Below are 23951 nucleotides of genomic sequence, written 5' to 3'. Positions count from 1 at the left end.
GGAGCCATACCAAGCTGTGATACATCCAGAAAGAATGCTTTCTATGGTGCATTTGTAAAAATTGGTTAGAATCGTAGCAGACATGGCTAATTTCCTCAGCCTCCTGAGAAAGTAGAGGCATAAGTCAAGTCAGGATCTGGATTTACACTAGTTAGCATTTGTGTAACATGTTGCTGCCACACCAATGCTGTATTGCAATGTAAAAGCATCCCTACAGGTACAAGGGGAATTAACTGTGAACTAAGAGGAGGCATAAGTAGATGACAGAACAGCATATGGAGAGGATGGAGTATAATAATGGTCAACAGTTATTAATACTTTGCTGTAGGGTTGAATTACTGGCTGATGTGTCTGGAAATACATCTCAGCTCCTGTATCGTACTGTAACAGAGTACAGTGCAGAGAGACCAATATATCATAATCGCCTCCTGCCTTTAAAAAATATTACATTTCAAGTCCTGATTGAAGCAGAATGGTCCAAATTTAGATAAATTGCCTTCTTGGGAACATGAGCACTGGTATACAATAGCGTACTTATTCAGAAACATTAGTTTGCATTTTTCCGAAGTGTAGCACAACCAACAATAATGCTGTGATATGCTAGTGATGGGCTGAACAGCCTCTCTGCATTGTAAGGATTCAGAGAACAGCAAGTTCCGCCTCATCTCTCACACTAGCGGCAAGAGTTTGTCCGATTGGAAAAGTATTTTTAATAAGGATCATGGTTTCTAGGATCGATATGGAGACTTCCAGCACTTAAATACTTCAGCAGATCTTAGTACGGAATCCAGCACTAAACTGAAATGAAACAAACAGAATGCTGGGAATGGATGGTGGGGGTTGGGAAGATGGCGGTAATGTCAGAGGGTTAGTAATTCAGAGCCCAGGATAATGCTAGGAGGACATGGGTTCAAATCTCACCATGGCAGCTGCTGGAGTTTGAATTCAATGAATAAATCTGGAATGTAAAGCTACTCTCGGTAATGGCGATCACGACAATATCATGAATTGCTGTAAAAACCCATCTGGTTCACTAATGTCCTTTGGGGAAGGAAATCTGTCATCCTTGCGTGGTCTGGCCTACTTGCGACTCCAGACCTACAATAATAGCTGGAACTTTCTGACACCAGGGGGTGCATAGAACAGGAAACTCCATTCACGGTGATTTAATTAGAAGACCCTGCCACCAGCCAATGGCAGGCCACCTCTGTCACAGGGAGGAGGGGCATGGAAATTCTCACCCAACTCTTAACTGCCCTCTGGAAATCGTTTTTTTATTTCTATTTAGTAATGTCACAAGTAGGCTTGCAATGCAATGGAGTTATTGTGAAAATCTCCCAGTCGCCACACTGTTCGGGTTCACTGAGGGAGCATTTAGCATGGCCAATGCACCTAACCAGCACGTATTCTGGACTGTGGGAGGAAACTGGAACACCTGGAGGAAACCCATAGAGAACGTGCAGAATCCACACAGATAGGGACCCAAACCGGGAATCGAATCCGGCTCCCTGGTGCTTTGAGGCAGCAGTGCTAACCACTGTGTCACCGTGTTGCCCTAGCAATTGTCTGCAAGCAGCACAGCTCAAGGTCAATTAAGAACATCTTTTAGTTTCCAACCAAATAAACAAAATCAAATTAACTTTGGGCAACAAATTCTGATATTGCCAGCAATGCACACATCCCATGAAAAATTACCCATCTGCCTCAGTCAGTCTGTGAAATATAAGAGTATTTTGCCATTCCTTTCAGTACCCATTTAAGTTGCTAAAATCTATAAGATTGTTAAAATCTACAAAAGTCAAATGCATCTTTGCCTCCCTATTTCGAACACTAGGAAGTCTAAGGCATGAAGACAAGGCGCAGCTGATCTGATTCCTGTCAGACCACTTATTGAAATATTTATCATGTCAACATACTGGAAATGAAAAGGTCTCTACTTATTAAAGCTCATTTTAAATTGACACAATAATGAGGGTAATTTTACAGGTCTGCGCTGTTGACGTGGGGCAGTGCATTTGATCGAAAAATCACGACTTGTACCAATTTCTGAAACGCTGTGCCACATTACCCCCATCTAATTACTTCTAATTTCTTTCTCCCTCTCTTTCTGCTCCTTTTGTCGCACTGTCCATTTTCTGAAATGGCACTCGCACGTTTAATGAAATTTCAATCACAAGCATGTTTAGATGGATGCTGGTGACATTCATGAAACTCAATTAGCTGGAAAGCTACCAATGGCAATCAGTTTAAAAGACCAAATTACTGAGGAGCACAGTTTGGTATTATTCCTCAGCTTTGACAGCAGGGAAAAGGGCACTTGTGCTTTCCTCTACTGCAGTTTACAAGCTAATAAAAGCTAACATTCAGGAAGCATTTCTTTTGCCAATTTATATTTTACTGTCACCCTACAGGGGCCTGGTTTCCTGCACCAAACACTGAACAAATAGGAGGCTAACTCGCAAGTAAACCTCTGTTAAGGATATGCCCTTGAAATTCATTGAATTGCTGCAGTGCAGGAGGAGGCCATTTGGCCCATCGAGTTTACACTGACTCAGCATCTTACCCAAGCCCACGCCAAACCCCCCCACCCCCAATCCCCCCAACCCATCTTACCTACACGACTTGGGGCACTAATGGGCAATTTAGCAAGGTCAATGCACCTAACCTGCATATCTTGAGTCGATAGAAAGAAATGTAGTGGATTGAATAGTAGTCCTTCCCCAAGTTACTTTTGATCTAAATTTTATTTTGTTTCATTGGAACCAGAGGGGTTTTTATTCATTCACAGGATGCGGACATCGCTGGCTAGGCCAGCATTTATTGCCCATCCATAATCGCCCTCGAGAAGGTGGTGACGAGCTGCCTTTTTGAACCGCTGCAGTCCATGTGGTGTAGGTGCACCCACAGTGCAGTTAGGGAGGAGGTTAATCCTGCAACATTGCATTCCTGCAATGAAGAAACTTTGAGATATTTCCAAGTCAGGATGGTCTGTGGCTTGGAGATGAATTTCCAAGTCTTGGAGTTCCCATGAATCTGCTGCATTTGTCCTTCTTGGCATTAGATGTCGCAGAATTGGACAGTGCTGTTTAAGGAGGTTTGGTGAGTTGTTGCAGTGCATCTACGACACACAGCTGCCACTGTGTGCGGTGGTGCAGGGAGCAAACATTTAAGGTAGCGGTGAGATGCCAGTCAAACCGGTTGCTTTGTCCTGGACAGCGTTAAGCTTCTATTGTTGGAGCTGCATTCATCCAGAGAAGTGGAAATTCTTCAATCACCCTTCTGACTTATGCCTTATAGATTGTGGACAGACTTTGGCAAGTCAGAAGGTGAGTTACTTGCTGCAGACTTCCCAGTCTCTGGCAAGTTCTTTTCGTATTTATTTGGTGGGTCCGGTTCTGTTTCTGCTCAATGGTAACTACCAGGGTGATGATAATGGGGGATTCAGTCATAGTAATGCCATTGAATATCAAGGGGAGATGATTAAATTCTCTCTTGTTGGAGATGGTCATTGCCTGGCACTCGTGTGGCACAAATGTTACTTACCACTTATCAGCCCAAACCCGAACATTGTCCAGGTAAGCAATCTGTAAGCAAATCTGTGAAATGAATAGAAAATATAAATGGTCATAACTGTTGTTGGAGGCCAATTATCTCAGCCCCAGAACATCACTGCAGAAGCTCCTTAGGGTCGTATCCAAAACCCAACCATCTTCAGCTGCTTCATCGATGACCTTCCCTCCATCAAAGGTTTAGAAGTGGAGATTTTTGCACAATGTTCAATACCGTTTGGGATTCTTCAGATACAGACGCAATCTGTGCCCGCATGCAGCGAGACCCGGACAATGTTCAGGGTTTGATAGGGTAGATCAGAACTGGGGTCTACAAATATAAGATGGTCACAAACAAATCCAATGAGGAATTTGCAAGAAACCTCTTTACACAGAGAGTGGTTAGCATATGGAACGTTCTTCCAAAGAATGTGGAGGGGTGGGGTGAACAACACTGATGCAGTCAAGGGAGGCGAGGTAAGCATACAAGGCAGAAAGGGGTCAGCTGAAGAGGGTTTGAAGGAGACACATATGGATTAGAAACATCAGTATTGACTTGCTGGACTGAAAGGCCTACTTCTGCTCTGTAAATAATTTGCAACTTTGTGATGCAAAAAATGATGAGTAAAACGTACACTGTGTTCTGCATGTGAACCTGCGTCACCCCCTCCTTAATGCATCTTGCTAGAGTTAGAAGTAATTTTGGCTCTAATGAGATCGTTGCTATATGTTTATTATCTTAATATCATGTCTCAAAAGACAGAGGTGTCTTTTTAACCCTTTACCACACACAGTTTCTTCTTGTAAGGACAATTCACCTACTGATACAGTCTTGTAATGCTGCAGTAACTCGATCCATCTGTCGAACCAACTAGGAAAGGATGCACACAGTGCAAGATAATGCATTGGGAAACAGAAGATGGTGCTCCCAGATAATAAGCAAACCTATTACAAACCAAAGAAAATAAAATGCAGAAAGACGGATGAAAGATAGTCTAATGTTGGAGTATCAATGCTCACCACTTTTCAATCGCAGCAGTTTCTGTAGCTTCAAAAGAGGGAGAACCATTCAAATAAGTGAAGGTTGAATTACCAGATGAGAAGGAAGCCTAGCCTGTGAACTCTGACACATACGTACACTTCCATTACAATAAGAGGATTCGGAGGAGGAAGGGTGGGGGGAGGGAGACTTATTTTGTTTAGTATTTTGCTATCGAATCATAAAGGTTAGATTAAAAGATAACTGTTAATCTAATGTTGCAAGGTTAGGGACAGAGCAGCAGCTGAAGGATATGAAACCGGCGCTCCAGTAAGGTTTCTGATTATCCGATTATCGGTGCAGTAATACATTTATTCTTATAAAACCTCTCCCTGAAGCATGCAGCTCTACATTATAAGGAAAGATTATCAGCACTTGTGTAGATAATAGGAACACAGAAACATAGAAAATGGGAGCAGGAGTAGGCTACTTGGCCCTTCAAGCTCACTCTGCCATTTGGGAAAAAGATACAAACATCTGAGATCACATACCAACCGACTCAAGAACAGCTTCTTCCCTACTGCTGTCAGTAGGGAATGGGCTTGCCTTGTATTAAGTTGATCTTTTTCTAGCTATGACTGTAAATCTCATCTGTACTCTCTCCTTTCCTTCTCTATGAACATTTTTTTTGTCTGTATAGCATGCAAGAAACAATACTTTTCACTGTATGTTAATACGTGTGACAATAATAAATCAAATCAAAAATCATTATGATCATGGCTGATTGTTCGACAGTAACCTGTTCCAGCTCCCTCCCCCCACCATATCCTTTGATGCCGTTATCCTTCTTGAAAACATACGATGTTTTGGCCTCAACTGCTTTCTGTGGTAGCGAATTCCACTGGCTCATCATTCTCTGAGTAAAGAAATTTCTCCTAATCTCAGACCTAAATGCTTTACCCCATATCCTCAGACTGTAGTCAGTCCCTGCCATCCCAGGAATGAGCCTGGTAAACCTTCGCTGCACCCGCTCCATAGCGAGAACATCCTTCCTCAGTTCAGGAGATCAAAATGGCACACAATATTCCGGATGTGGTCTCACCAGAGAGACCATTCGGCCCATCGAGCCTGCACCAATTCCCCAAAAGAGCATCCCACCCAGGCCTTCCACCCCTCTGCCCTATCGCTGTAATCTTGTGCATTTACCATGGCCAACCCACTCTCTTTTCCCCTTTTTAATCAATTCCTTCGTCCTCCTTTGCTGAATTCTAACCTGCTCCCAATCATCAGGTCTGTGGGGTTTTTTTCTAGCCAATTTGTATGCCTCTGCCTTGGATCTAATATTATCTCTAATTTCTCTTGGTTTGGCCACCTTTCCGGTTTTGTTTTTGACCCAAACAGGAACAAAACAATCGCTGCAGTTCATCCACGCGCTCTTTGAATTTTGCCATTGCCGATCCACTGTCGTCATCACTCTTAAGTAACATTCCCCAATCCATCATAACCAACTCGCACCTCATCTGATTGTAGCTTCCTCTTTTAGATTCAGGACCCTGGTCTCAGAATCAACTACGTCACTCTCCACCTTGAATCAATAAGCCAAGCTAAATGGCAAGGGACTAGTTGATAGCAGAGATGAAACACTGTCTGTTCGCAGGTTAGTTCTTCTTGTCAATGATGTCTGCTGCTGAGATGTTTAAAACCTATAAATTGCGATTGCGACTCAATGTTGTGTCAGATTCAGAAGTGAGAGTTTAACAGGAAAAGTCAGTGGACATAATAAGAACTTGCATTGGCAAAATAGGGGTCATTTAAAGCTAATTTCCTAGGCTGGAATTTTACCGGCACGCCTGCCCCGATGCCGGGGAAGGGTGAGGCTGAGAGAATGACATTCCCCGTTGGCCTCGGGCGGGATTGTACGAACATCAGGCGGACGTGCCGGTAAAACTCCACTCATAATTAATTCACAGCCGACTAATTATTTCTCAAGTGTAGTCATTGTTATTGTAAGCAAATATGGCAGTCAACTCGTAAACATCAAGATGTCACAAACAAATGGAGACATGCGACCAATTTGTCAGAAAACAGAAAGTTCTGGAAAATCTCTGCAGGTCTGTAGAGCCGACGCTCTGACGAAAGGTGACCCAGACTTGAAACGTTCCCCCTCCACAGATGCTGTCAGACCTGCTGAGACTTTCCAGCATTTTCTATTTTTGTTTCAGATTCCAGTATTTTTCTTTTGTCAGTTTTTGTGGTGTTGGTACAGCACCAGAAAACTCCATGTTCTTCCCCAAAATAGTGACAATCTGTGACAGCAGTGATTTAAGCTAGTGAGTGGGTCTCCTTCACATCAGTAGGTCGCAAGATTGAAGTCAAGCTATAAGCCCACTCACGGGTGGCACGGGGGAACAGTCATTAGCGCTGCTGCTTCACAGTGCCAGGGGCCAGGGTTAGGTCACTGTCTGTCTGCATGTTCTCCCCATGTCTGCATGGGCTTCCTCCAGGTGCTCCAGTTTCTTTCCCCAATCTGAAAGATGTGCTGGTTAGGGGCATTACCCAAACAGGTGTCAGAATGTGGCGACTAGGGGAATTTCACAGTAACTTCATTGCAATGTTAATATAAGCCTTACTTGTGACCAATAACTAAACTTTACCTTCCACCTGAGGAAGGAGCAGCTCTTTGAAAGCTCATGATTCCAAATAAACCTGTTGGACTTTAACCTAAGGTTGTGAGACTTCTTACTGTGCCCACCCCAATCCAACGCCAGCATCTCCACATCATGGAAATCAGGCTTATTCACTAACTATGTGCCCATGAATAAGATTAATTACACTTAATACACGATGAATATTTCATAAGTTATAGAAAATGCTTAATCATTCATAGATTAAGGGAACTATTAACTTCAAATGCTAAAAACAAAAGAAATATTGTTTCTATAAAGAAACATATAAAACATATAAAGAAATACACTTTAGGCGCAGAGGGAGCATACAGCTCTCATAGTCAATGTTACGTGTAATCAGCACATTCACTTCACCAGGGGAGGCAACGGCCTAACAGTATTATCGCTAGGCTACTAATCCAGAAACTTAGCTTAAATTCTGGTGACTCAGTTCGAATCCCACCACAGCAAACTGGAATTTGAATTCAATAGAAAATATCTGGAATTGAGAAACTACTGATGACCATGAAACCATTGTTGATTGTCAGAAAAACCCATCTGATTCATTGATGCCCTTTAGGGTAGGAAATCTGTTGTCCTACACGTGACTCCAGAGCCACAGCAATGTGGTTGACTCTCAACTGCCCTCAGAAATGGCCTACCAAGGCGTTCAGTTGTATCAGTCCTCAAGGTGGCAGCTCATCACCACATTCTCTAGCGCAAATAGGGATGGGCAACAAATGCTGGCCAACCAGCAACGCCTCTGCCATGTGAATGAATTAAAGAAAAGCTTGCCCTTATTTTATGTGTGAATCATTTCAATCATACCAGTAGGAAAAAAATGATAAGATGAAAACAGTAGAATGTGGCAACCTTGTGCCTGGACAACGGGCAACAAAATGTCTCGTAGGCCACACTCAGAATCCAGATTGGCCACGTGTGGCCCAGAGGTTGCAGGGTGCCCACCACTCCATTGTAAATTGTACTCAAAAATGGTATTGTTTAGTTGAAGGATTAATTCAGACAAGTGCTGGTATCGAGAGTGAGACGATCATTTGTTCACCAGGTTTCAACATGTATCACAATTAGAACCTATCTTTTTATCGCACCTTTGATACAGTAAATAATCCTAAAACATAAACATAAAACATAAGCATAAAACATAGAACACAGAACATTACAGCACAGTACGGGCCCTTCGGCCCTCGATGTTGCGCTAACCATTGGAAACAATCTATTGACCCTCTAACCTAAACTATTCCAATATTATCCATATATGTATCTAATGACCATTTGAATGCCCTTAAAGTTGGCAAGTCCACTACTGCTGCAGGCAGGGCATTCCACACCCTTACTATGTTCTGACTAACGAGCCTACCTCTGACATCTGTCCTATATTTATCACCCCTCAATTTAAAGCTACGTCCCCTCGTGTTAGCCATCACCATCCGAGGAAAAAGGCTCTCACTGTCCACTCTATCTAATCCTCTGATTAACTTGTATGCCTCAATTAAGTCACGTCTTAACCTTCTTCTCTCTAACGAAAATAACCTCAAGTCCCTCAGCCTTTCCTCATAAGACCTTCCCACCATACCAGGCAACATCCTGATAAATCTCTTCTGCACCCTTTCCAATGCAGCGACCAGAACTGTATGCAATACTCCAAGTGCGGCCGCACCAGAGTTTTGTACAGCTGCAACATGACCTCATGGCTCTGAAACTCAATCCCTCTACCTATAAAAGCTCACACACCGTACACCTTCGTAACAACCCTATCAACCTGGGTGCCAACTTTCAGGGATCTATGCACATTGCAACAAGAGTTTTAAGTAGTTCAACACATTTTAGTTTCTGAAGAGTTAACAAGTCAAGCGCCTGTACCTGCATGACGATAAGGAGGTCAAAAACCAAGATGAAAGAGGCCAGAAAGGCTCTGGAGACCTCGTCACTTGGCAGAAAGCCTCGGTTCAGCTTGTCCCAACTGATCCAGTCAGTGGTGATGACGACGACGACAACACTTGTCAGGGTGATCAACACAGACCTGTGAGCAGAAGAGAATAAATAATACATGTTCACTGGGAGGGAAACAAACAAGGGATGTGGTACAAAAGCTATAAAGGTGATTCTCAAAGGAAAAGATTCCGTTGCTACTTTTCACAAATGCAAGTACTTATTTATAGAAACAGAGATCTACTTTTTTCTCAGGTAGATGGGCATTTTAACCTGGTCTTTACATTTCTGGGTATCCTTTGGGTGATCAGCCATCATCAACTCATCTGCTGAAGTAAACAAAACATCCATTTTCTTCTGAGTGGACATCCTATTATACGCTTAAAATTCCCTCAAGTCCATGAGAAATGAGACTCTCTGCAACTCCCCCCTCCCAAAATTGTTACATCTGTGATTAGCTAACTTGCCACAAGTCAAGGATTGAACTTGGGACCTCAAGATCTCTAGGATCAAACCCACCAATGCCTCTAATTTCTCAGGAGGCGCAGTAAATTCGGCATGTCTGTTACAGATGTACCATAGAAAGCATCCTTTCCAATATATCACAGCTTGATGTGCTCCTGCTTTGTCCAAGATCGTAAGACTGCACAAAGAGTTGAGAATGTAACCCAGACCAAAACGCAAATCAGCCTCTCATCTACAGCCTTGGAAAAGCAGCCAGCACAATCAAGGACCCCATGCACCCAGTACATGTTCTCTGCCACCTTCTTCCGTCAGGAAAAAGACACAAGAGTCTGAAAACAGGTACCAACCAACTAAACAAAAGCTTCTTCCCTGTTGCCATCAGACTTGTACTGAATCTATCTTACATTAAGCTGATCTTTCTCTACACCCTAGCCACGAATGTAACACTACATTCTGCACTCTTTCCTTCTCCCCTGTATACTGTATGTACAGTATGAAGAAACAATGCTTTTCACTGAATCCCAATACATGTGACAATAATAAATCAAGTCAAAATGACAAAGTATTGTCTCCATATGTTGAGGAATATCACTATTTTTCTTTTCCAGTTTGATGTTCTTCATTAACCTTCCTTTCCCGAAGGTTACAGTTAGTAGTAAAGGAGAACAAGTACTTCACTGGCATCTCACCCAAGCTGCGTCCTCCTAGAGTGAGGACTTTCAGGAAGAACCTCAGCAAGGGGAGCAGCCACTAACTCTGCCCTCCGCTGCTATCAGCCAGTGTAATGTCCGAGTGAGGGATTCTTTCTGTTCATGTCACTCGTTGTGTGAGGGAGCAGGTACCGCCACGTGGTCCTACCATCCCGTACAAAACAAACGTACTACCCACTTGTGGTACAGAAATTGATGGGTCAGAGTTGAATTTGCTTCTTCCAGCAAGCAAGTTATCTGTGATATAGTTAATAAATTTGCAAATTGTGTCATTATGTTGCTAGTGGCAACCTGGAAGGATCAACAAGTTCAAGTCATTTAAATCAATTTTGCAGTGCAATGCCTGTTGAAGTGTTTGCAATTTATCTTAGAAGGAGGAGAATAAGATTGTTAATGACCCTACCCGCGTGCAGTACAAATTGTTGCTCCCTTTGATATTTAGCATTCTTGTACCTGTCTTAAAGGGTGCAAAACAGAAAGCTTCAACATTCGTCTCCAAGGAAACGAATCCCACTATTTAAGGGCCTTCTGGAAGAGAAAAAAAATCTTTCTCTCCATTTTAAATGAAAGACTTCTTATTTTTCTTCATCAACAAGGGGAGGGGTGAAAGATTTGAGGGGATAGGCTGGACGGTGGTGTTGAAGCCACAATCAGATCAGCCGTGATCTTACTGAATAGTGGAGCAGGCTTAAGGGGCCGAATGGCCTATTCCTGCTCCTAATTCGTGTGTAAACAGTGTCTCCTAGTTCCATTTGTTTCTTTCCTGAACTAGAAAGCTTAACATTAGATGCGATACCACAAATTGGACAGCACTGGCTCCTCCTGAGTGTGCTAAGAGTCACAAGAACAGCCAATTTAAGATTATCAGTCGGCCTCATAATGTGATTTACCTATGCTTGCTAAAGGCTACATATACTCATGTCCAGAAATTGCGCCTTTTAGGAATTAAACAAAAGCATGGTGCCTTGGTGCCATGGCAACACCTCGACCAAAGCTGACTTGTGAACCAATCAGCAGCCTTTTCACATGCAGTATAAATTGTTACTCCTTTTGAAATTTGGCATTCTTACATCTGTCCTGATGGGTGCAAAACCAGAAGTTTCAACAATATGCTTCTTTTCCCAGTAATACTGAAATAATGATTTGTTCTCATTCTTGGCGTTCATCTTTTTTCCCTCAAAATTTCAATACTTGTCATCACATCTGTGTTAACATTTTCCCCAGGTAGTTTTCTATATCTATGTATATTGGAAACTGCCTATGTAAAACCATACTTTAATTATATCCTCCGACCTGCTTTATGGTCACCCTGATGTGTCTACTGTTTCCCAAATCAATCTGCCATTCCACTTAATGAGGGTCAGAACGTACGACTCTAAAACAGAGGCTGAATTCAGTATGCAAGTGTTCATATTGGGCTGTTAGCATAGCAAACTGCCCAATCTGCCTCACAAAAGTAAGGCAAAATACTGCAGGTGCTGGAACCTGAAACAGAAACAGAAAATGCTGGAAAAACTCAGCAGGTCTATCAGCATCTGTGGAAAGAGAGAGACAGAATAGATCCAATGTTTTGAGTCAGGATGACCCTTTGTCAGAGCTGAAGGCAGAGAAATATAGAAACTAGAAGCACCCATAGGCCATTCAGCCCTTCAGACAGGCTCAGCCATTCATTCTGAACACGGCTGATCATTGAATTCAATATTCTGATTCCCCCCTTCCCCCTTGGTCACTTTAGCCTCAAGAGCTATATCTAATTTCTTCTTGAAATCAGACAACGTTTTGGCCTCAACTACATTGTGTGTTAGTGAACGCCACACGTTCACCACTCTCTGGGTGAAGAGATTTCTCCTCACCTCAGTTCTAAAAAATTCACCCCTTATCCTCAAACTACAACCCCTACTTCTGGGCTTGAAACGTTGGCTCCATTCTCTCTCCACAGATGCTGTCAGACACGTTGAGATTTTCCAACATTTTTTGTTTTTGATTCAGATTCCAGCATCTGCAGTATTTTGCCTTACTCTTGTGGGGCACCTGGGGACAGTTAGCTATGTTAAAGGCATTATATAAATACCTGCACACACAATTCAGCCTTCATTGTAAAGTCACATAATGTTACCAGAACAAAGACTCCTGAACCACAAAATGGAAGTTGACCAAAAACCTGGCTTTAAGATGCATCTTGAAAGGAGAGAGAAGTAGGGAGGAAGAGGGGTTTAGGAAGGAGTTGCCAGCTATTAGAAGCAAGGCAGCTGAAAGCATAGTCAGCAATGGTGGAGTGATTAAAATTTGAGATGCATAGGATGCCAGAAATGGAGGAACACAGATCTCGGATGCTCATAGGGTGGCACGGTGGCACAGTGGTTAGCACTGCTGCCTCACAGCGCCAGGGACATGGGTTCGATTCTGGTCTTGGGTGACTGTCCGTGTGGAGTTTGCACATTCTCACCATATCTGGGTTCCCTCTGGGTGCTCCAGTTTCCTCCCACAGTCCAAATACCTATGGTTTAGGTTGAGTAAAGGGCAATTTAGCACAGCCAGCGTCCCAAAATCCGTAGATCAGCGGGGAAAGTACCTGGATTTACAGGGATAGGACCCGGGTAGGCTAATCTGTCAGAGAGTTGGTGCAGACCCAATGGGCTGAATGGCCTCCTTCTGTAGGGACACTCTGATTCATAAGACCGGAGAAAGTTATAAAAACAGAGAAAAGTGAGGATACGCGGCGGGTGATTAGTTGAGTTTGAAAACAAGAAGGAGAATTTTAAAATTGAGACAGGTAAGTGAGCAAATGCAGGGATAATGAAAGATTAGGACTAAGTGCACATTAAGATAAAAGTTGCAGAATTTTGGACAAGAGCAAATTTATGCAGATGGATGATGGGAAGCCAGCCAAGAGAACACTAGAATTGTAAATCTAGTCCAATAATCCTGGGCTCTCGAACCTCAATTTCCCCTGAAGACTACACTTGGTATTGACTGTTCCCGTGCAACAAGGTGGGATGAAAGCAATTAGAAAACATTTTGAAATTGTAAAAATTATCTGAAGGAGAAACCACCTTTTATCTCCAAGTCAGCGATGGAGGATATAATTCAATGCGTGAGTCAATGTGTGGGGGAGGAGAATGCCTTCAAATCAACAACCCTATCTTATTTACAATTGACTAAAAAACATCATAATCCAGGGGAGAATGCAAGCAGCGGTTTTTGCATGCAAGTGCATTGCAAATTCAACAAAAGGCTGATCAGGTTTGCCATAACAGTATTAGTAAAAGAAAATTGAAGTGCTAATGTCCAATATCACTACGCATAGAATTGTAACTCTCCGTCTCAGGTAACTGCTTTCAAAAATTTAGCTTTATTTATTACTGTCACAAGTGGCTTACATTAACACTCAACAAATTGAATCAAACCACCTTTCCACACCTGGCAACCAGTGCACGAAACACTACAAGTTGTCAGAAAGTAATCTTCTTTTCATCTGCCGGATCCTATTGTTTGAAGTTTGCTTATTAGTGTCACAAGTAGGCTTACATGAACACTGGAATGAAGTTACTGTGAAAATCCCCTAGTCGCCACACTGTCTGGGTACACTGAGGGAGAATTTAGCATGGCCGATGCACCTAACCAGCATGTCATTCAGACTGTGGGAGGAAACCGAAGCACCCGGAGGAAACCCAAGCAGACATGGGGAGAGCATGCAGACTCTGCACAGACAGTGACCCAAGCCAGGAATCAAAGCTGGCTCCCTGGCGCTGTGAGGCAGCAGTGCTAACCACTGTGCCACCCACAAAGATGTCAGAAGGGAATTCTAAAGAAAGTCAATTTTTCCTGATCACAGTTTTCAGGTCAAGTTTCCTGCCCATCTTGATTGATTTGCATGCGTACATTAGAGATACAGGTGGCTGTGAATTCTCAAATGGTTAAAAAGGTAAAAGTGACACCCATAGTTGAAAAAAAAACTTCCAACCAGAAATTCTTATCCTTGCTGCAAAACTGAGAGAGCTTCTTCAACATCATCAGAGCTCCCCAAATCCAACTACCTGATTCTTCATCCAGCCTCAAGGTCTTTACTTCATACATACAGATTCGATCTTGTTCTGAAATATTTCACAGTACTATTTTCGAAATAGTGGTAAGGCTTAACCTTTAAAAAAACGTTCTGACCCAATTCTCGTACATTTTGTTTACAATGCCTCATGTCCAAGAAACTGAAAACCAGTTTGTAAAAACATTAGTTCATCATTGGTCTGAGCATTCGGTTGATGCAAGGATTCACTACCACGTGCTTCTGCAATATTATAAGGATGTTGTCTAGGCCTCAAATAATTACAAAAACAAAGGAGAATACAGCACAGGAACAGGCCCTTCGGCCCACCAAGTCTGTACCAATACAAACTAAAGAACAGGCCCTTTGACCCACCAAGTTTATATGCCAACATATAAACTAAAGACCTTTTGTCTCTATGCGGTCCATATCCCACCATTCCCTGTCTATTCGTGGATCTGTCAAGGTGCCTCTTAAATGTTGGTATTGTATCTGCTTCTACCACCTTCTCTGGCAACGCATTTCAGCGCTTACCATCCTCTGTTTAAAAAATTTGCCTCTCGCATCTCTTTTAAACTTTCCTCCTTTTACCTTAAGCCTATGTCCCCGAGTAATTGATTAGTAACTAAGGTGGAGTCTTGTGTGGAGGGGAGTGGGGGGGGTGGTGGAGGAGTACACTGAGGGAGAATTTAGCATGGCCAATACACCTAACCAGCACATCTTTCAGACACGGGGAGAACATGCAGCCTCCGCACAGAAAATGACCCAAGCTGGGAATCGAACTTTAGGATAGCCAGAAGCCTTCCCCCCCCCCCAAGAGTGGAAGAGTCAATTAAGGTGTGAGGGGCAAGGTTTAAAGGAGATATAGAGGCAAGTATTTTTAAACAGAGGGTGGTGGGTGCCTGGAACTCGCTGCCAGGGGAAGTAGTGGAAGCAGGTACAAAAGTGACTTTTAAGGAGCATCTTGACAAATACATGAATAGGATGGGAATAGAGAGATATAGTCCGAGAGGGTCAGGGGTTTTAGTTCAGGAGGGCAGCATGGTTTGGTACTTGGACAGCCTGTCCTTCACTGAGTCCCCACCGAGTCCACTAACATGTCCAAAGATGTGTGGGTTAGGTTGATTGGCCATGCTAAATTGACCCTAGTGTCAAGTGATTAGCACGGTAAATATGTAGGGTTACGGGAATTAGGGCCTGGTCAAGATTGTGGCCAGTTGCAGACTTGATGGGCTGAATGGCCTCCTTCTGTACTGTAAGGATTTTATGATTCTAATGGATAGTTCATTATTCAAATGGACTGCCCATTGATGATGGGTAGACAGCCTCTATCAGTGATGACCCACCTTCAGGAAGATGGCACAAGCCAGAAGGATATCAAACTGTTGACCCAACGCCAAGAAAGCTGAACTTCGTCCTGATCTCGCCTTTGAGGCTAGTTCCATGGAACCAGAAGATTTCACCCGTTAACTCGAATAATATAATTGCGTTCAAGTCAGTTTTAAATTTACCATTAAGTAAACAATTGCACCTTGCCGAATTGCCTGTCACTCATCAAGTTCCCAAAATATATTGTTGACTGAAGTTTATAGACATTCACAGGCCTGATCTGCCTCTTTCCAGAGAAAATTGTAGGAGGCCATTAGGTGGAATAGAAAGAACATCGCAAAAAGAAACCCGTTAAAAATAATTTTTTTCTTTACGTCATTTGGGCTACGACATTTACTGACTGGCAATAAAATAATTTTCAGTCATCATTCAAATAATAAGTCTCCTTTCATCGTTATGCTCACACCATTTACTTTTAATGCACAAAAGTTCAAAACCCTTTTTATCCAAAAGCTTATTTTTCAAGCAGCAAACACTACAAAAATTCTACTTGTACAAAATATAAAATGCAATCTGTGTTCGTCAACGTTCAATGGAGGCACAGCGGTTAGCACTGCTGCCTCACAGCACCAGGGACCCAGGTTCAATTCCAGCCTTGGGTGAATGTGTGGAGTTTGCATGTTCTCTCTGTGTCTGCATGGGTTTCCTCCGGGTGCTCCAGTTTCCTCCCACCGTCCAAAAATGCGCAGGTTAGGTTGGTTGGCCATGTTAAGTTGCCCCTTGGTGTCAGGGGAATTAGCAGAGTAAATGCAGGTGGTTATTGGGATAAGGCCTGGGTGGGATTGTGGTCGTTGCTGTACAATAAATATGTTCAAGTTTATTTATTAGTGTCAGAAGTAGGTTTACATTAACACTGCAATGAAGTTACTTGTGAAAGTCCCCTAGTTGCACACTCCAGTGCCTGTTCGGGTACACTGAGGAAAAATTTAGCATGGCCAATGCATCTAACCAGCATGTCTTTTGAACTGTGGGAGGAAACCAGAACACCCGGAGGAAACCCACGCAGACACGGGGAGAATGTGCAGCCTCTGCACAGAAAGCGACCCAAGCCGGGAATCGAACTTTAGGATAGTCAGAAGCTCCCCCCCCCCCCCCCCCCCCCAGAGTGGAAGAGTCAATTACTAAGGGGCAAAGGTTTAAGGTGCGAGGGGCAAGATTTAAAGGAGATATATGAGACAAGTATTTTTACACAGAGGGTGGTGGGTGCCTGGAACTCGCTGCCAGGGCAGGTAGTGGAAGCAGGTACAAAAGTGACTTCTAAGGAGCATCTTGACAAATGCACGAATAGGATGGGCATAGAAGGATATAGTCCCTAGGAGGGACAGGGGTTTTAGTTCAGAAGGGCAGCATGGTCGGTGCAGGCTTGGAGGGCCAAAGGGTCTGGTCCTGTGTTGTAATTTTCTTTGTTTTTTGATGCTGTAAGGCAGCAGTGCTAACCACTGTGCCATCCAGTGTTGCGAATCCACAAAAGAGGAAAGTGATATCAAACTGAATCATCAGTGATTCTAGATGGAAGTTATAGTTACTAGACAAGTTTCCTGGTGAAGACTGCTCAAAAATTAATTCACATTGTGCATCAAAAGGTTGCAATGGAGTCCAGCTGTGTGCATTTCATTCAAATAACAAGTTAGGAAATTGAAATGGTTTCAATTTAATCATCTTCAACATTTAAAACATATTTATAATTTTGTTCTCAAGTTTAACACAGTAAAAGGTAGCCAAGTATCAATTATTTTACTGTTTAATATTTATTAGAAAGAAATATTGGCATTTTGCACTGTTCACATTACACATTATTATTCCAGTAAAGTGAGAGAAAGAGGCAATTAATCCTCAGCGGTTCCAAGAGACATTGTGACATTTACACAAATTCTGGAGCTGGGTTTTATGCTCCCCTGCTGACATGTTTCATGGCAAGGGGAGCTCTTAAAATGCAGCATGTGACTTGCTCGCTGCCTTCCCTTCCGTCCCCGATCTGTCGCCCATTTTACGGGGAGTGGGGAAGAGGGGAAAGTGGAGGTGTCTGCTCTTGGGCATATTGAGACATTTAAGTAGGCAATTAATGGCTACATAAGTGCTGTGACAGGGGGGAGGCCCACGCCAAGCAAGTAACCTGGCATTGTTAGCTATGTGATCTGGTGTGGGGTGAAGGGGGAGAGAGAGCTTCCACTGATGGTCTCCTGTGCTCATTGGTGACGCTCTCCCTGGCTCTACCTCCCTTTAACTGTACCCCTTGGCCTCTCAAACCCAGCACACTGGTTCCCTCAACCCCCTTGCTGTGTCCTGCTAGACAGGGCCATCCAGTATACCGGACCTGCCTTCAGTAAGGCCACCATAACTGCCTCCCCTAGGGATTGGCTGTAGTTCCAGCAATGGCCACCACTTGAACCTGGCGCTGCTGGGACTTCAGAACTGAACTCTCCTCCCCAGGTTGGGGCAGACGTCTCTCCCTGAGTCAATTAATACCCCACCAAGACAGAGGCTTTTTCATGCCAGGGTTTTAGTTGTGCAGTAGGGAGCATAACACCCTGAGAAATCCATCACCAGGCGTGGGCAAAAATTGATAAGGTTTCCATCAGGGTAAATTTATAATAATGTGGGCTAAGGTGAACTTACTTTTACATTCAATTCTTGCTCACATTTCACTGTCATCAAATATCATGAAGTGCTTTTTAAAACTGAAAAACAGAAGGAAATGGTGTGCTAGTGAAAGGGAGCTGGAGTCAGCCACAGCGTAATAACCGAAACAGGGCCCCTTCCGATCTTCTGTGTGGCTCAGCTATTGAACAGAATGTATTGCAATGCCTTTCATTCTGTTTGCCTGCGCACAAATATACAGTATCTTCAAGTGTGGCCTCCAACGCAGTATCCTCTGCTTGGCCACACATGCAAGCAGCTTACTGGAAATTTTGGTAGTGGCCACATGTATGAGAACATATGAAACAGGAGCAGAAGTAGGCCACTATTCGAGCCTGCTCCACTATTCATTAAGATCATAGCTGTGTTTCAAATTCCACATTCTCATCTAACCTCAATGACCCCCAATTTCCTCACCCCTCGACCTCTGCCTTAAAAATATCCAATGACCCTATTTCCACCGCCCTCAGAGGTCAGGGGTCGCACAATCCTCAGAGAAAAGATTCCGTCTCATCTCTATCTTATCATTTTAATGATGTAGAGATGCCTGATCAGAACCTTCCACGCACCTGATGAAGGAAGACCGTTTCCGAAAGCTTGTGGGATTACTTTCAAATAAACGGGTTGGACTTAAACCTGGTGTTGTGAGATTTCTTACTGTACTTATCATTTTAAAACAGTCCCTCTTCATTGCGAGCTCATCCACAAGAGGAAACATCCTTGCAATGCCTACCTTGCCAATAACATTCAGCGTCTTACAGACTTCGATCAAGTAGCCCCTCGCTCTTCGAAACTCCAGTGGAAACAAGCCCAGCTTCAGCTCAGAAAACAACCCACTCATTTCAGGTATCGACAGGCCTGCTTCAATTGGTCAGGAATTCTCGAGGTAGCATACTAAAACTATGATGGAGTTAAAGAGTGATGGCAAAATCCACTCCACACACTCTCCAGTTTTGGACCAGTCACTGCCCTCTCTTGCAGGTATTTTAACATTCTGTCCCAAGGGTCAACTGCATTTCTTTAAAAATCCATGATAGCACAGTGGAATAATAGAGCAGCGTTTTATGGCCTCACTCATCCCGAAACCCTAACCATGAGTCTAACACTACATTCTGCACTCTCCTTCCCTTCCCTACGTACGGTATGCTTTTCTGTATCGCTTGCAAGAAATAATACTTTTCACTGTGTACTAATACATGTGACCAAAAAATAAATCATACCAAATTAGGAAACCCTGCCCAAGGTCAACAGATCTTCCCGTAATCCGCCCTTCGCCTGCTCCAATTCCCATGGTGGGTGGGACGGTAAAATCCCGGCCATATCGCCAAGACCCAGTGATGCACGGGGGCTTTGCTTTTCTACAGGAACCAAAGTCTGAGCTTTGCTGCGTGACACATCAGCAAGAATGTAAGTTCAGGTTTTGAGTTATTGGCTGATATATTTATTGCTGAATCTGACTATTAGCACTCTACATACGCTTCTGGGATTTTAAACATTAGTCCCGTTACATTTTCTTTCTCCTGACAAATACAATTAGGTTTTAAAGTCTTTGGAGGAAGTCTGTGTATTACCAAGTGTCATTTTGTCCCCATCAGTCACGCAAAATTTCACACAAACCCACGTACCACAAGATAACGCTGTGTACAGGAACAAAGAGATAAATAAAACAGAAAATACAAGCTGTGGGAACTGCTGCATGAATTTCACCGCAAACACTCATCATAAATATTTAATCCCTCCCTTGAGACAGTGCACGATTTTGGAGACATTCCAAGCATTAATTCCATTCCATTAGACAGCATGCAGGATATGCATTCGGTAACTTAAAATGATTGAATCCATAAATGTCTTCATACTTAAGTGAGCCGCGCATTAATCAAGGATGTGGTTCAATTAAAACGAGCTTCATGTTTGCAAAAAAAAAAGCACGCAACCCATCTCAGCTCATTTAGCGCTAAAGGTTTTATTATGTTACCATTGCTGTTCCTGATCCTAGGAAGACGTATTTGCAACTAGATTTCCCAAGAGGCACCCAAATATATACAAGACAAAGTAAGTCAATGGACAGAAGTGCAGGTTTATGATATCCATAAAAGCCAGGGACACTAATGCAGAACTTCCCTTGAAAAATACAACTCTCATTTAACCTTTACAAATGCAATGTAAACGCTCTCGGGAGCAACTAAAGAACCATTTCAGACCGTACCTTGAGGTGCTATAGTTGTGTGATGGATGAGTTTTTTGGAAGTGGTGACTGTTTATTGTTAACAGTAATTAATTGAATGATGAACTATATTAACAAAGAGTGGTGGAAGTAGCAGCACGCTAATGTTCAAACGCTAAATGTTTCTCGACAGGAGTGCTTAAAAACCGGATACATCCCTGAACCATCCCTAACTATAATAGCCCAGGGCTGGACATGCTGCTTAAACTCCCAGTCCAGGGAAGAAGCATTCAATGGGGAGACTTTGTGAAAGCAAGCGGCCAATTTGTGGAACATTATCATCACATGTGGACACTCAGAATGGAGACTCAGACAGAGCATTGTTCCGGTCTTTCTCCATGGGGGGGGAGGGAAAATTGAGGCATCCAAAGGAGTCTGTGCATTTTGTACCGTAAGAAGTCTCACAACGCCAGGTTAAAGTCCAACCAATTTATTTGATAGTGATCGCCACATCATTTTGTGCCACACAGCTTCAGAGAAACGTCGGATTGTTCGGAGCCTGTTACAAATTTCAGATCACCATTAGATATTCTCTTGGGCTAACAAAATCATGAGGGGGGCTGGGCAGATTAGATAGGGAGCATCTCTTCCCACTTGCAAACTGTACTCAATAGCAGCTTCTTCCCTGCTGCCATCAGATTTTTGAATGGCCCTACCTCTCTTCACCCTACCTATATTCTGCACCCAATCCTTCTCCTTGCCCCCACCCGCCCCACATACTTAATGAATGGTATGCTTTGTCTACTTAGTGCTCAAGAAACAATCCAATACATATGACATATGATAAATCAAATTTTGAAATAAATCAAAACAAATCAAAGAGGGCGCAGATTTAAAGTGATTTCAAAAGAAGCAAACGTGATGTGCGAAGAAAACATTTCATGGGATTTTACAGCTTCGCTCGAGCGAGACCGGAAATTCCTGCCCGAGGTCAACGGATATTTCCATAGTCCGCCCTTTGCCCACTCCAATTCAGTGACAGTAAACTTTTGCCAATTGTCACACAGTGAGTGGATTGATCTGGGATACACTGCCTGGAAGTGCAGCGGATCAATCGAGACATTGTAGAAGAAGGCATTGGATGATTCCTTGAATAGGAACAATATGCAGGAGTACAGGAAAAAAGAAGGGGAACAGCACTAAGTCATGATGCTCATTTGGACAGTCAATGAAGACACGATGGACCAAATGGCCTCCTGCATTGTAACAGTTCTGTGATCCTAATCTACTGCGAGTGGATCTACATCCCTCAACATCAGGAGTGTATTTTTACACTCCAATAACGAGGCATACAATAGGATAAGCCAAGAAGCCAATCTACTGAGTAAGTGGCCAGACAGAGCAATGGTTATAACAAATCCAATGCAACTACGCCTCATTCCCTCCATAGAATTAAGGAAAATAGAACAAAAAAAGGATAACTTGAAAATAGTAGAAAAGAAAAAATGTGCAGCTGGGGAAAGAGCAGGGGAGCAGGGTTAATTGGATAGTTCCTTCTAAGGACCTGCACAGGCATAATGGGCTGAATGGACTCCTTCAATGTGAATGATTCTATATGTATTTTAGCATGCTAAATTCATTTTCTCTTCTTGAATTCTTTTTTCTGAAACAAAGCACAGGTCCTTTTCTTATTCAATTGTCTTTGAGGATACTTGTAGTCATATAAACCAGCCTCCCACCCATTGCCTCGGAAGAGTAGCCAGCATAATTAAAGACCCTCCACGCCCAGGATATACTTTCTTCCACCTTCTTCCGTCAGGAAAAAGATACAAAACTGACCAAGAACAGCTTCTTCCCTGCTGCCATCAGATATTTGAATGGATCTACCTTGCTTTAAGCTGATCTTTCGCTACACCCTAACTATGTCTGTAACACTACATTCTACACTCGCTCCTTCTCTATGAATGAAATGCTTTGTCTGTATAGTGCGCAAGAAACAACACTTTTCACTGTATACTAATACATGTGACAATAATAAATCAAATCAAAGGGTCTGACATATCTATGGTTAATGTGGGACTGAGTACAGTATTGCCCACACAATGTACAAGGGCACATGAGCCACATCCAGAGTCAGCAGGATGTTGGACAGAGTCGTGCATACAAGCAAGCATGGAATCAACTCTTGGTTTGTACTCTTGTATATTTCTAAATCATTCCAACAATCAAGAAAGAATTTTAGTTACCCAATGTGAGGACAAAGACTTTTGATTTGATTTATCATTGTCACATGTATTAACATAAGTCAAAAGTATTGTTTCTTGCATGCCATACAGACAAAGCATACCATTCATAGAGAAGGAAGCAAGAGGGTGCAGAATGTAGTGTTATAGTCATAGCTAAGGTGGAGAGAAAGTTAAACTTAATACAAGGTAAATCCATTCAAAAGTCTGACAGTAGTGGGGAAGAAGCTGTTCTTGAATCAGTTGGTACATGACCTCAGACTTTTGAATCTTTTTCCCAAAGGAAGAAGGTGGAAGAGAGAATGTCCAAGGTGCGAAGAGTCCTTAATTATGCTGGCTACTTTGCTAAGGCAGTGGGGAGTGTAGACAGAGTCAATGGATAAGAGGCTGGTTTGCGTAATGGATTGGGCTACATTCACAACATTTTGTAGTCCCTTGCAGTCTTGGGAAGAGCAGGAGCCACACCAAGCTGTGACACAACCAGAAAGAATGCTTTCTATCGTATATCTGTAAAAGTTGGTGAGAGATGTAGCTGACATACCAAATTTCCTTAGTCAGACCCTAATGAATTGTAACCAACATCCTACATGGTGGATGTTTGTAGGGGAGAAAAATCTCACTGAAGATCAGGAACAATCAAAAATCCAAGACGATTGAGGAAAAATTCAAAGAAGCATTCTGACCTGAAAGAAACACTGGCGGCCAAGGGGAAATTTGCCAGGAAAAGGTTCTAAAGAAAGGTTTGGAAACTGAAGGCAGAAATTTACAATTCCTAACACAAACAAAAGACTCCATTGAATCTCCTTTGTAAGTCCAGCTTCATATTGCAGAGTGGATGAGCAAGGGTGAGTTAAATCTTTAAAAATTCTAGGTTGCAGCAACTCCTGAGAAATCCTTAAAAGTAATTCAGAGTCAGAGTGAAGTTTGACAGAAACCCTTCGGCAAAATCAAATCCCCAAGTCCAGACTCGTCAGAAAGAAAGAAACGAGAAAGGATTAATTAAGTATTAAGGAGTCAGTGGCAAAGTGGTATCAGCACTAAACTGGTAATCCAGAGAAAGATCTGCTGACCCGGGTTCGAATCCCACCATGGCAGATGGTGAAATTTGAATTCAAAATCTGAAATTAAAAGTCTACTGGTGACCGTGAAAAGCCCATC

The 23951-nt window shown here is 42.8% G+C and overlaps 1 protein-coding gene across 5 annotated transcripts in view; it reads right to left on the bottom strand.

Annotated features, from left to right (window-relative positions):
- Positions 1–23951, bottom strand: part of tmem117 (transmembrane protein 117) — a 283717-nt gene that overhangs the window by 46646 nt on the left and 213120 nt on the right. For all 5 annotated transcript variants that reach the window (XM_080191236.1, XM_080191237.1, XM_080191239.1 and 2 more), the window contains exon 6: positions 9075–9234. In XM_080191236.1, coding sequence (XP_080047362.1) covers positions 9075–9234 — 160 coding nt within the window. The remainder of the gene's footprint in view (positions 1–9074; positions 9235–23951) is intronic.

This window comes from Carcharhinus amblyrhynchos, chromosome 6 (genome assembly GCF_965287045.1).
Source record: "Carcharhinus amblyrhynchos chromosome 6, sCarAmb.v2.hapA, whole genome shotgun sequence".
Lineage (NCBI taxonomy): Eukaryota > Metazoa > Chordata > Chondrichthyes > Carcharhiniformes > Carcharhinidae > Carcharhinus > Carcharhinus amblyrhynchos.
Note: the sequence above shows the minus strand (reverse complement) of the source record. Positions and strands in the feature narration are given on the sequence as shown.